Source organism: Gymnoscopelus braueri (assembly GCF_963280865.1).
Source record: "Gymnoscopelus braueri genome assembly, chromosome: 8".
NCBI lineage: Eukaryota > Metazoa > Chordata > Actinopteri > Myctophiformes > Myctophidae > Gymnoscopelus > Gymnoscopelus braueri.
This window is the reverse complement of record NC_137609.1, coordinates 15,996,489-16,011,214: the sequence shown is the minus strand read 5'-3', so window position 1 is coordinate 16,011,214 and position 14,726 is coordinate 15,996,489. Positions and strand designations below refer to the sequence as shown.

General features: G+C 42.9%; 1 protein-coding gene across 1 annotated transcript in view; it reads left to right on the top strand.

The window, feature by feature from the left end:
* The window catches only part of doc2b (double C2-like domains, beta), a gene marked incomplete at both ends in the record, with an annotated part of 149,923 nt that overhangs the window by 110,965 nt on the left and 24,232 nt on the right, over positions 1-14,726 (top strand). The window contains one exon of the mRNA XM_080436351.1: positions 6,499-6,608. Within this exon, the coding sequence (XP_080292477.1) occupies positions 6,499-6,608 (110 nt within the window). The remainder of the gene's footprint in view (positions 1-6,498; positions 6,609-14,726) is intronic.

The window sequence follows — 14,726 nt, the reverse complement described above, 5'->3', positions numbered from 1 at the left end:
CCTCCTTCACTGCCGGTGCCGTCACCCCCGGAGCTCTCACTCAGTGGACCTTCTGTGTCACCTGGGAACGCTGGGCAGGCAGGTAGTGGACGTCGTCTCGCTCGGCGGGCTCGTCCATGTCTGGGCCGTCGGGTTTCTTGACGCCTCCCTGCCGTCCAGTACCGTTCGAACAAGACACAGTCGGTGCCGATGAGCAGGGGCACCGGCAGCTGGGGAATCACACCAGCTTGCATAGTGGCATCTCCCCTCGGGGTCTGTATGTGGAGGCGGGTGGTTGGATACCGGCGCACATCCCCATGGACACAGGTCACCGGCACTGTTGTGGCATCTACTGTGTCCACCAGGTCTGCCCGGACCAGAGTGATGGCGCTGCCTGAGTCCAACAGGGCGCAGGTGTCTTGGCCGTCCACCTTCACCGGCAGTGTTGCCTTTTGGATCTCCTCATGAGCCCAGCAGGATGTCACGAACAGGCTGGGCCGGGGCGCTTCCGAGCTGACAGCGGACGCCATCGTGACGTCCTTGTCGGGACAGGACCAGGATATGTGGTCCGTCTGACCGCAAATGTAGCATCTCCGCTGCTGTGGCGCCCGTGGTACCGAGACCGGGGCCAGCGGGGCTCGGTTTGGCCGCGTCTGGGTCGCTGGCGGGAATCCTCTCCCTCTGTCTCGTACGGTTCTCTCTTCCACAGGAGCCCTTACGCTGTCAGTTTTAGTAGCCTTTAACATTTCAGTGCTCACTTGATAGTTTTCCAATAACGCAACCATCTCATTGAGTGAGTCGGGGCTCACTTGGGACGCATATCTGCGGGCATCGGGCGGCAAGGCACGGATACATCTATCTACCACAATGCGTTCAATCCAGGGCGGTTCTCCGTCGCTGGTTAGCCAACTTTGTGTATGTCTCAGCAGGGCGGCTACCTGAGGGCGTGGAGGGAGAGACGAGTTGTACACCCAGCTGTGATACCGCTGGGCCCGGGCTGGCAGACTGTAGCCCTGGCGGGACAAGACGGCTGTCTTCAACTTGGTGTAGTCTCTTGCGTCTGCCAGGTCGAGGTCTCGGCAGGCCCGTTGAGCTTCTCCGCTCAGAAACGGAGCCAGGTTCCCGGCCCAGTCGGCCTGTGGCCATTTCTCTCTGGTGGCGGTGCGTTCGAACAATTCTAAATAGGCCTCCACGTCATCCTCAGGCCCGAGTTTGGTAAGCACCTCACTGGGTGATCTTAAGACATTGGCATCTCTCTCAAACTTCTTGCACAGTTCCTGTACTGCCACCTGTAGATCCGCTTGGCTCTGTAACAGGGCGGTGAGTGCAACAGCATGTTCCATGTTTCCCCCCCGGGTCGGTGATGATCAGCAGTTACCCGTATTCTCCACCATTTTGTGAGGAGTGCTGACCAAAACCAACCACAGAGTCACTTAATTTGCATAAACAGCAGTCTTTTATTGGGGGGAAACTATAACAAAGGCAGGTAAGGGAAAACTATAACACAAATTCCTCCCGGATTGGGGTATTTCAATAACAGTTCCTAGTCCATGCATGAAGTGCCCTATGGTGCCTAGGAAGAGAGTAGAAACCATAATTAGTCTTAATTCAAGTCAAGCCATATAAGGACACATTCAGTCTTAACAAGCCATATAAGGACACATGTTGGAGTGTGTTTTAGCTTACCGCCCGAGCCTGCGTCCATTCACCAAGGGAGTGAGTTTCATCTGAGGAGAGGTTCAGCAAACATTTATAGGGTTGGGCTGATCAGACCAGGCTGTCACCACTCTGGCAATCAGACCTGAGGTGTCATCATATCAAGCTGATTGAGGATGAAAACAGGCACATACCTTCCTTCCACTACTTGCCCAAGTGCTCTGCACTGTCTCTGGTGCTGAAACCTCTCCTCAGCCCTCTGCTCGCCTTGGTGGAGACGCCAGATAGCTCGGGCCCCAAGCGACACTCCACAGTATGTATGTATGTATGTATGTATGTATGTATGTATGTATGTATGTATGTATGTATGTATGTATGTATGTATGTATGTATGTATGTATGTATGTATGTATGTATGTGCTTTTCATACCATACATAAATGGGGATATTTGGCCCTATTTGGGGGAAACAGCTGAACCTGAACAAAGAGACATTTTTGGAACTGGAGAAGTGGCACAGTGGTGAGATGGGTTGGATTAGGCTGAATTTATTATGAGTATGTTGTAGGTGGATTGAGCCATGGACAGTCAAATGACCACTTTATATTACCTTTAAGAGCAGTGTGCTGCAGCTGAGTGCAACAGCGTACTGGTAACTTCCAGTGTCATGGAAGAAAAGACTCGGAAACACATTTTCTCTCAAGAGACAACTGATGTCCTTGTGTGGGAGGTGCAGAGTTCTCAACAATGAATCTAAGGCCACTCAAACAGACTGCCAAGAGCAAATGATGTAAAGTTTTTTCTCGAGAGAAAATAACAAATGCATTTCTGGCACTGGACCATTGAGAAGTGTTTCTCAGTGTACTAAATGGTGCATCGAATGTGTTGAATTTGACTGTGTAATACATTTATAAGCATGTTGCAAGATCCCTTAGTAAATGCAGGTCCGAGGTGCACAGTGCTATCGGTCCTCACTAATACTCACTAATACCCACTACAGAACAGTACCATTTCTGTCTACTGACTGTGCCTCAGAGGCGTCTTTGGATAGCTTTCAATCTAATGGAAACTAGTGCCTTTCTCTTCCTGTAACATTAGCAAACTAAAACAATAGCCACAATAGCATCAATAAAAACAAAAGTTTATTTCCACAGCCTGCCTCGGAGACACATTGGTTCTCAAAGTGGGGTCCGGGGACCCCCAGGGGTCCTTGGGGGGGTTCCAGGGGGTCCCCAGCAAAATGTGTTAATATATCATCACAATCATTTTAACCTTGGCTCTTCAAAAATAGCAGATATACAAGCTCATAGCGCGGCACTCTTGTAGATCTGCTATTTTTGAAAAATCTCGAAAATGTGTGCAAAAAATCTTTCAATCTTTTTAACACAAATCTTTGCAAACACTTTTAACACAAATCTTTGCTTCTGGGGGTCCCTGGCACAACACATTTTCAGGTGGGGGTCCGCGGCCACATACATATCAATTTGGGGGTCCTTGGCACGAAAGAGTTTGAGAACGACTGACATATAGAGCAAGTAGACAGAAGCGGTACCGTTGTGAGCATCAGTGAGGACCGATATATATGGAGATACAGTTGAAAGATTGTTTCTTATATGTCATTGATTTTCAAAAACCAAGTCATGGCTCTCGTGTCATCCTTGTCACGGTGAAAATTGGATACTGTGAGTGTGACTGGCATTCCTGTTGAAGTGCATTGATCTAGTGATCAATACCAAGTAGAAAGTGGCCCAGACCAGTATACAATTTGTCAGATCTACCCCAACCTCTTAATTCATACAGTAAAACATACAGTATGTTGGTCATGCCCTTACAAAAGCCATGATGTACTACAGTATTTGTGCAATAATAATGATGCTCTTGAAAAGTTGAACCATTCTGTCCGTCGTGTGCCAGGACACATATTTCACTACACAACATAAAGCGTGGCGTTTAACTTTCACATTATGCAATTTCAAGGTTGTTAATCCATTAAGACCGGGAACGCATCCGTGTCATTTTAGATTTGAGCCATTATGCTACTTTTGCTATTCAAAAATAGCAGATCTACAAGCTCATAGTACAGCACCGAGTGCCGCGCTATGAGCTTGTAGATCGGCTATTTTTGAAAAATATTTTTAAAAAAATCAAATCTTTGAATATACGTATATTTTTTTGAGCATTTTTTTTTACTCAAATCTTTGCTTCTGGGGGTCCCTGGAACAAAACATTTTGAGGTGGGGGTCCACGACCAAATACATATCATTTTGGGGCTCCTTGACATGAAAAAGTTTGAGAACCACTGATATTATAGCAACATAAGTGTTTCAGAAAACGCTTTGTACATTAAGTAGAATCCCCAGAAGCAAAGATTTGAGTTACAAATGTTTGCTTTAAAAAAAAAAGAAATATATATATATATATATATATATATATATATATATATATATATATATATATATATATATATATATATATATATATATATATTCAGAGATTTGCACATATTTTCAAGATTTTTCAAAAATAGCAGATCTACAAGCTCACAGTGCGGCACTCGGTGCCGCGCTGTGAGCTTGTAGATCTGCTATTTTTGAATAGCCAAAGAAATCTTAAAATGACACAGATGCGTTCCCGGTCTTAACGGGTTAACTGATCAAGACAGTTTGTCTGACAGTGTTTACTTGCCATCTCCTGGCCTCAAAGTGCTGTCAATTGACAATATAATTGATCTGCTCCCTTGGTCTGCTTCTTTCCCTGCTGCCAGCAATCCACTTAGCAGCTGCCAAGAAATGCCAATGAAATGAGCAAGGTGTCCGCCAATAGTTTGAATCTCCTTGAAATCTATGGCCACATGTGTGTTCTGGGGTCGGCATGGACATAATTTTACAGTATGGACTTCATTTACTTAAAAATGACTCAATTAATAAATGTTGTGGGATAATAATTATACCCCATAATATTTAATGATATGCCACATCCTTGCAGAGGATAAGACAAAGCGATACTTGCCTTTCATGTTCTCAACAGTGATGTTACAGTATTGTGTGAGTGTGTAACATGCCGAGCACTGGCTCAGGTAGTAGAAAATGTACTTGAGTAAAAGTACAAAAGTATTGGCATCAAAATGTACTTGAAGTACCAAAAGTAAAAGTACTCATTGTGCAGAATCTACAAAGTAACTGGTAACTAAAGTTGTCCAATAATTGTAGTGGAGTAAAAGTACAATATTTGTCTCTGAGATGTAGTGGAGTAGAAGTAAGAGTACTGAAAATTGGAAATACTTCAGTAAAGTAAAAATACCTAAAAATGTACAGTACTTGAGTAAATGTACTTAGTTACTTTACACCACTGGGTGTGTGAATGAGTGAATGTAACGCACTTTGGATATAAGCGGACCATTAAATGGTCTGCATTTGTCATCCGCTTTCTAATCAGGTCTGTGTCCTTGACTCCTTGCGCGGTATATGCTTATTGCGCGTGCCCCATGTCTGTCTGAATTTGCATGCGCACGGTAGTGCCGTTCCTATGGGAGCGAATCACTTGATTGGGAGATAAACAATCCGAGAGAGCCTTATCTGGAACACGTCCGTCTAGCCTAGCAAATAATCACACCAGCTAATTGATTAAATTCAACAGAATCAGATTTTCATCACATGCAACATGACTTGCAGCACAACGTAATTATCATCTGGCACCGTTTTAATAAGTGTGGGCCCGGGGATATACCTTGACAATACTCTCCCCAAAAAGCTACACTATCACACTATTTTTCATCATCGTCATCACCAGTGATCAAACATGCAAATACAATATTATCCACCAGTAGCTCTGGCATTAGGCTTGAATATTTATGGAGGCATTTCCTGCTAATCATCTAACCAAGCTAATCACTGACTAGTTTATTTTTGTCTTGCTGATACGGTAATTCACGATCATGGTGATCTACGTACCTATAACATACAGTATAACACACATTGACAGAGCCGGGCCAAAACAATATGTAGTGAATAAGCGTGGTGCTGCATTGAGTGCAGCTTCAGGACTGTAATGGCAATGCTTGTGTCCAACATTGTGCTTGTAACTACGCCTGTCACAATTATTACATAATCATCAAATCATCTCATTATTGTGCAGTACTTGAGTAAATGTACTTAGTTACTTTACACCACTGGGTGCATAATCGTCATAATCGTTTCCACGTTGAAGAATGTTCACACATTTTCAAATATAAAAAAAAAAGCAGAAATAGCAGATCTACAAGCTTACAACGCGTCACACGTTGTAAGCTTGTAGATCTGCTATTTCTGCATATTTTTTTACATGCATACAATTACTAAATATGTCAATAATAATTCTTTGTATATTTAAGTTATTTGTCATATCTGCCCTGTACATTACAAAGCCTAAAAGGCAAACAGATTTATTCATATGTTCCCATGTTCAATGCCAAACACACAATTAAATCGTTAATCGCAATTATACGAGTGACAATTAATCGTCAACTTAAATTTGTAGTGACAGCCCTACTTGTAACTTGTGTCAAAGTTGTGTTCAAGGGTTTTTGATGCAGTGGCTGCTTAATTTCAATGAAACGCAAACACTTTTGAATACTTTAGTTTTTTTTAGCTCTGTCATCATGTTATTGTAGTGCAAATGTCCTTTCATTTAATTGTTCTGGAGAACCGCTCATCCAATTGACTTCACATAATTTGTGACATACTTCCTTCTCAGCAATGCACCTAGCAATTGTGTGAAGTCGTGGCTGAAAGGTTCTCAAGAAATGCCATACAGACATGCAGTGAATCCTGGTCGACGTAACAGGCTACTGTTTTTAACATTTCTCTTTACATTCTGTCTCTCCAAGGCCAATAAGCTCAGAACCAAGACCCTGCGTAACACTCTCAACCCCGTCTGGAGTGAGACCCTGACCTACTATGGGATCACCGATGAGGATATGGTCCGCAAAACACTCAGGTGCAGTGACAACCATAATACATTTTAACCCCACTTAGCACCAACGTATTTGGTTACAGCCTTTATCACTATTTTTAAGCCATTAAGACCTGTAACGCATCTGTGTCATTTTTTTATTTTAGCTAAAAATAAGCATTATTTTACACTTTGGCTATCCAAAAATAGCAGATATACAAGCTTGTAGCGCTGCACCGAGTGCCACGCTACGAGCTTGTATATCTGCTATTTTTGAAAAATCTTGAAAATGTGTGCATATATCTTTGAATATATATATTCTTTTAAAGCGAACATTTTAACTCAAATCTTTGCTTCTGGGGGTCCCTGGAACTAAATATTCTGAGATGGGGGTCGGCGGCCAAATACATTTTCGGGTCCTTGACATGAAAAAGTTTGAGCACCACTGATATAAAAACATACGTTTTTTAGAAGACATTTGTAGAAACGGAAGGAAGGATTAAGCCTAAAATGTCAACAAGCCCCCATTCATCCAGTAGGTCCATATTCTGGTAAAATGAACTGATATGGGCAGAAAAAAAGTGTATGACAAAAGGTTTTATTCGAAAACCAGTGCTCGACGGTTTCCATTCACTAAAGTGTAATTCACAATATAAGTAGTGATGGGCCAAGCCAAATGTGACTCTGTGATGCCCCATAGATCAGATAGCAGATGGGAAGCCCTGTGCTCATCTAATCTCAAACTAAATTAGTACATTTTGTTTGAATGGGTGTCCTAGCTCGCTGGTGAGATACATCTGTTTCCTTGACAACATCTGAGAGTCAGACAGCTACATGGAAAACAAGCACCACCGTTCTGAAATAAATGCTTCATTGTCTTTCTGGTGCTGTCGCCCAGTGGCTCAGTTATGACAATAGACCTAGAATGTGCTTCTCTTTTCACCAAGGCCTTATCTCTGGTGGTGAAATGAGGCAATGTAATTAGATGTGTCATTAGTTTGTTGGCAATGTATTCTAGTAACATATGGTGGGCTCTCTGCAGTCAATGGATATTCGTTTTTTTGTGTCTATACAACCTGTTGGGAGACTGGAGGGACCAGCAATGCATGTCCTCTCATTATCATAGCTGATGGTGTTATTAGTGGGATTATTAGTGAGGCTGTTTAATGTTTTTTCACTGATTAGATTTATTAGAAAAAGTGATATGGAAATAAATACAGGCACAGTATTAAACACATTAACCCTGGTGTCCCTGTTTTGGGCATGTCATTATACAGTAACGTTCAGACCTTTTTTTTACATCTACAAGCTCGCAAAAAATTGCATTGTGGTGTGTTGTGAGCTTGTAGATCGACTATTTTGTACTATTTTCATCGTACAAGAAAGTATAAGGTCAAAATAATTACTTCATAGTTCTTCTGAACGGTACTCGAGTCTACGCTGCATCAAAACATCTCGTCATTCACCCTGAGTTCTATGCATGACACAGTAAGATGGAAAGCTTGTTGAAACTGATGAAGGATGCATTAGCAACAGGCAAACAATGTCTGAAGTGCACATAATGTGCGGTGTAAAATAAACACACTGCATGACTGACTGCACTAAATGATGACAGTGGGATGCTCCGTTCACTATGGAGTCTAGACCACTGTTTCTTAACCTGGGGTGGAGAGGCTTGAGGCCTTAACTGTTTGGAAGTAGTCTAAATTTTACACGTGTTGCACAAAATAATCAGAGCATGCTTTCATCCACTTTCAACCTGGCATCCCTATTTTGGGCATATCGTTAGATTGTCAAAAATATTCAATCAATTTTCAAAGATTTTCAAAAGCAATTAAAGAGTAGCAAAAATTGCCGATATACAAGCTCACGACGTGTGGTATTGTGATGCGTACATGTGGAGGGTTTCAGCTTTTGTAAGAAGGGGGCTCCAAGGCAAAAAGGATGGGAACCTCTAGGCCAGTGGTTCTCAACCTTTTCAGGCCGCAACCCCTCAAAATAATCATATTTGAACTGGGGACCCCCCACAAGCACTTGGGATGTAGGAGTTGAGGCATTCAACTTTGTTTGACTCGGTTCCACAGATAAATATTGTGAGCTTGTAGATCGGCTATTTATTTATTTTTTGCCTCTTTCTCATTATTTGACAATTTGGCCAATGTTTGACCAGTTTTTATAGTACCGTAGTTGTATAGTGTCTTATGTTTATTTATTTATTTAGGTATTAAAAAGGTCTTAAAAATCCTTAAATTGTCACTACTCTGTCATCTGGGGACCCCCCCCCCAACACAGGTTGAGAACCACTGGTCTAGACTACTATAGACTGAAGAAGTCAATGGGAGAGGGAATTAATTTGATTTTAACTGACACTTGTGTAAATTGCACACTAGCATTGACCTGTATTGTACTGTACTGCTATTTCTGTCTCTCTCTATTTCAGTAGAGGAACCAGTTATAAACTATCCAACATTATTTCATATCAAAGTAGAAAAGTGCACTACACGGAGCGCAGATCTCCACCAGGCCGGGTTGCCTACCCATGGCTGTGTCAGTCGTTGGGTGCAGCCATCAGGACACAAGGAAAATTCAGGGGAAATTTGGGGAGTTTGTACGACAGAATTGCGTGCGTTTGTGGCGGGACCGATGGGCAGAAGTGAAAGCGGTTTTGGATGTGCACTCTACAGAGGCCCCAAGATGTGGGGGGGGGCTGTATATAAATTTCATTGTGCGACCTACGGTTCAAGATAGATAGGCCAAAATGTGAAGCGGCCTGTTATAGTGCCACCATGACACTAAACTTGAATATTTTGCGGTGAAGGTTCTGCCTTGGCCTACTGGGAGTGTGCATGCAAAGTTTCACGCCAATCAGTCCAGCGGTGCCTGAGGGGCGAAAACGTTTTAAAATGTGGACACAAACAAATATACAAGCAATATTAAGATGAAAATAGATAGAAACCACAAAGTGGAATGAAATATAAAACAAAAAACTATGTCCAAGAAATACAGAAACCAGAAAAGAAAAACAGTACACTTCTCTTATAAGGAGGCGGCCCACCAGCAGGGGGGGGGAATGGTCTTTGGTTTCTTCACCATGACAACGCTCCTTCTTCACAGGAATATATGTATCAAAACATTCCTATGATACCACACAACTCCTATTCACCTGATCTTGCGTGAGATTTCCACGTGATCTTTTTTTCTGTTCCCAAAAATGTAAATGAAGGTGAAAGGAGAGATTTAATGACAGACCAACCATCCATAATAATGTGCTGGCAGACCGCGGAGTCTACGGGTCTGCCAACACATTATTATGGAGTGTCAAACTGGATGATTTGGGGTTTTCATGTTCATCTATTATCTAGCTGTGTGTGGCAGGTGCTCTCTCTTCCCCTTGCCTCTGATGCACTGGCAAAGCTGCCGCTGTGCTGTGTGTGTGTGTGTGTGTGTACATCGAAAACAAGGGAGGCAGCAGGTAACCACACGCTGTGTGTAAACACCTACAATACCACGAGGGCCCCATTTACGTATTCTCACCCCTGTGCGCCTGAAGGCTATGAGGGAGAGAGGATCAAAGACCTTGCAGCAGATTCTTTTTTTCTTGCCTTCTCTATAAGCACCAAGTTTTTTATTGCCTGCTCTATAAGCACCAACAACACTGACCCCAGGCAGGGTTCGAACCTACGACTTTGATTGATTGATTGAATACTTTATTTGGAAGTTTGCAGAGAAAAAGCACATGGAAGTACAGTTCACAATACAAGGTCAACTGAATAGGATTGAAAAAGCCCATTTGAAACAAGCCAATGCAGCTTTTCTGGGCTTTTTCAATCCTATTTCTTGTATTCAATCAATCAATCAAAGTCGTGGGTTCGAACCCTGCCTGGGGTCGACGTCAGCAAGGGCATGCGGTCACAACCGGTTCCTAACGCCAAATCAAATGGGTTCAGATCTGAGCCAAGTCTCTCCTGCAGGAGGCGTGTCTGAAGCTTGTCCTGGACAGGAGTCTCCGGACGTAAAAACAGAGGATGATTTACATTTTTGGCAAATCTGAGGGTATCTGAACTTGGCCTATTGAAAGAGCAGACTAAGGGACCAGTGTTGCCAGATTCAGTGAGAGAAACAAGCAACCAGGTCTAGGAAAACCAGCCCAAAAGAAGCGACTATGGGCCACATGAGCACTTTAACATATACATCAGCTATTTGAAAATAGCAGATCTACAAGCTCACACCGCGTCGCAACGCGACGCGTTGTGAGCTTGTAGATCGGCTATTTTCAAATAAAATCTTGCAGGGAAATTATAATAAGCAGATCTGGCAACCCTGTAAGGGACGCAGGATTTGCATGGGGCCTGGACAGATCGAACAATAGTGAGCACATGAGTGAATGTAAAGGTGACTCTCCACCAAACAGACTACTTCAGACTACTTCACTACAACAGACTGGTAGTCTGTGGGCAAAAGTTGGCATTTAGTTCAGCACAAACTGCCGGCCGAGGTGCACATTGTTGTGCAAATGCGTTAGAGCTGGCAGGCTGGCCTGCCAGTGTTGCCAGGTCTAATTATTATAAGCGACTTTGGGCTTGTTTTCCTGTAAAGTCGCTTGTAAATATTCATAGTTGCTGGTTGCTTTTAGTTTGGGCTTGTTTCTGAAGTGTAGTTGCTTATTTGGGCTTTCATTGATTTGGTATGGACATTTTTAATAGGCCTTTCATATCAAGTGGAAGGTTTTATTGTTATACTTAGAATATATGCAAACCCCCAAACTCTACCTCACGTGCAGCTGACAAATAGTGTAAGACAGCCATTAACTCAGTGTGCATAACGGCTGTACTCATTGCTATGGCAGTGAATATGTGGACGTGGTCAACTTCCCCCAGCTGGATAGCTGAGAATGCATGGTTTTGGTAAACTTCCCCCAGCTGGATAGCTGAGAAGCATTTCAGCCTACTTACTATAATGAGCATTCTGGACACTGGACAATTGGTATTCTGGGCCAAATGGTTAGCCAGCATGAGTTCCCTCGCTGACAAGGGCCCTGGACTCTCTATAACCAGAGGGCACCCACAAGCTTGCTGGCAAAAGCTGAAAGCATCCCGTATGTGACTGCTTAATTAGCTGCTGTTAGGGGGTGTAAAAAAGACCTCAGATTTTTCATTCACACATCCATGCACTCAGCAGCCCTAAGGTGTAAAAAGGTTATACCATCATGGACATTCAACTACTGTATGAGCTTGAGACTTTGTTTGCTTGACTTTGTCTTCTGGGCTGAGGCGTCACAACAGAAGTTAGGCTCCCAACTGGTCATGCATGCTTTAGGATAATAATACTAATTTGTAATTTGGTCAACATGCTATGAACAATAATTTTTTGTGTGTCTTGGATTGTGTCCAGTGGGTCTCAAGGACGAAATATATTCATCCATAATGTTCCCCCTGAGAGGAGCAACAGAGTGGGCACCATGCCATGCACAACCATTGTGGAAATGGAGGGACAGTTTTTATTGCTGCATTACCTCCAAGGACAGCAGTATGTTTTGTCCCCCAAGCAATGAGACCACGACGTTGATATCAGGCGTCATGTGGCCAAACTATGAGAGCAGTCGTCTATGATCTACTATGTGACGTCAGTAGTACTATAATGTCAGTAATCTCCATGTTTGGGCAAAGTTTCAGCCCAATCCAACCTCAAATGACACAGTATAAAATGTAACATTTGAATAAGTTAAATATTAAAGTATAAAACATTAAACAAAGTATTCAGGGGGTTCCTTGGCCCTCTGCATGGCAGTGCGCATACACAAGACATTTGGTGCTTATCGGCCGAATGGTTTACAAGATTAACTCCAGAAAGACAGACAGATAGACCCTCTTCTGATCTAGATGGCCCGGCTCCTTCGGTGCCGCATCATAAAAAGGGGAGAAGCCACAATTTGCTATAGTCTACCATGCATTAGGCTCCGAATATACAGTAGTGTGGAAGTGTAGGATTGAATAGGTGATAGGATAGGTGGTGAATGTAATTCTGCACGTAAATGCATCCGTAATTGGATGTCTATTCTTTATTTTAATATTTAATGAGATATGGCTCGAAATCTTCTAGTTCAAGTTGTCTGTGGCAGTGTTTGTCTGTGTGCCCAGATTGCACATATGGACATGGCTGTCGGCAGCTCAAATCGACGTTATTAGGCAACGTTGTATGTGATGCCAGACCAGAGCTCGATCAGCAAGAGAGAGAGAGGGAGAGCGAGCGGGAGGGAGAGACATGGAGAGGAGGGGGGAAGGAGAGTGAGTTAGAGTAAGAAAGGGAGTGAGAGGGAGTAGAGCTTTAATCGGGCCTAAATATTTGAGCCCAGCCCAACCCAGCCCGACAGAACATCAGCCCGAGCCCGACCCAAAGCCTGTTACATAATTGACAAATTGGTTCCGAGTCCGACCCAGCCCGAAGCCCGACATACAGCAGCAGCCCTTTTCTCCTCATTAAATATTATTGGCTAGGCTATTCATGAAGAACAATTCTACCTTTTCACAACTAGAAGATGCGCTCATTCTATTTTTAAAAGTGACTGTCGCACTCTGTAGTTATTATTGGATTTAACGTTCATTTGGAGTGCGCTATGCCTCTGATGTGAGGAGGTGCGCTGATTCATTAGTGAAAGACTGTTGACAGCTGCTGCCTGCAGCACTGCATTTACTCCTGTTGGATTCATTCAACATATGCTTCTATATACAATGTTGCTGGCTGCCAAGGAATCTATCAAATGTATCAAAACAAATGATCGATCGATCGCTTTGTAACTCCTAGTAAGTTTCATTCATTTTCGTTTATGAACGAAGGCTTTGATCTGAAATCATAGTTGTTGTTACTGACACCTGGTAATCCACACGGCAGTAGAAAACATTTTGCTTTAGCCTCCTTCCATTTAGACTGTTAACGAAGGCTGTTAACTTCATCTACTGTAGCTCTAACACTATCTACTAGCTCTAACACTATCCACTGTAGCTCCAACACTGTCTCATCAGAGGCAGGCTGTCTGTCTGCTTTGCTGCTCGCTGCAAACTGACGGCAGCTGCACTTCAGTTGCTCCTGGGTCCTTCTCCCTGTATATACTACCGCTGGGAGAACTCATCGCCGATCACGGAGTGAACTTCCATTTCTATGCTGATGATACCCAGCTGTATCTTTCAGTAGCTCCAGACGACCCCTGCGATCTAGACCCATTGTTGACCTGTCTGTCCAGTATAAAATGCTGGATGAGTGAGAACTTTCTTAAGCTAAATGAGGATAAAACAGAAGTTCTCATAATTGGCTCCAGTGAGCAGAGAGAATCAATAACAAGTAGACTTGGTAACCTGGCTGTAGAAAGTAACACCACAGTAAAGAACCTGGGGGTGATTATCGATTCTGAATTGAATTTCAATACACACATTAATCATGTCACCAAGATTGCTTTCTTTCATCTTAGAAATATTGCTCGAATTAGAGACTATCTGTCGTTAGACGATGCAAAGACGCTGATCCACGCTTTTGTTTTCTCTCGGCTTGATTACTGCAATGCACTCTACTCTGGCCTGCCAAAGAAAACAACTGACAGATTACAACTTGTTCAAAATGCAGCAGCCAGAATTTTAACTAAAACCAGGATGAGAGAACATATCACTCCAGTTCTTGCTTCACTACACTGGCTCCCGGTTGTTTTTAGGATTGATTTTAAAATTCTTTTAATAGTTTATAAAGCTCTAAATGGTCTGGCACCTACCTACCTCTCAGACTGCCTAGAGAGATATGTTCCAAACCGGGCCCTCAGGTCTTCAAGTGCTGACCTGCTCGAGGTGCCTACAATGACATATAAAAAATACGGTGAAGCAGCATTCTGCTTTTACGGACCGACAGTGTGGAATAAACTCCCATTACACCTAAGACAGGCAGCCTCTGTCGATAGCTTTAAAGCACAGCTCAAGACCTATTACTTCACTCTTGCTTTTAGCTGATTCTTTGGTTGATTTTTAATTCCTCACTGTATTCCCTATTTTAATGTTGTTTTATGCCTTTGCTTTTGCCTTTGCTTTTATTTTATTTTATTTTATTTTTGTTTGCTTTATTGTTAAATTGGTTCTAACTGTAATTGTATTCTTGCTCTGTAAAGCACTTTGAGCTGCATTTCAT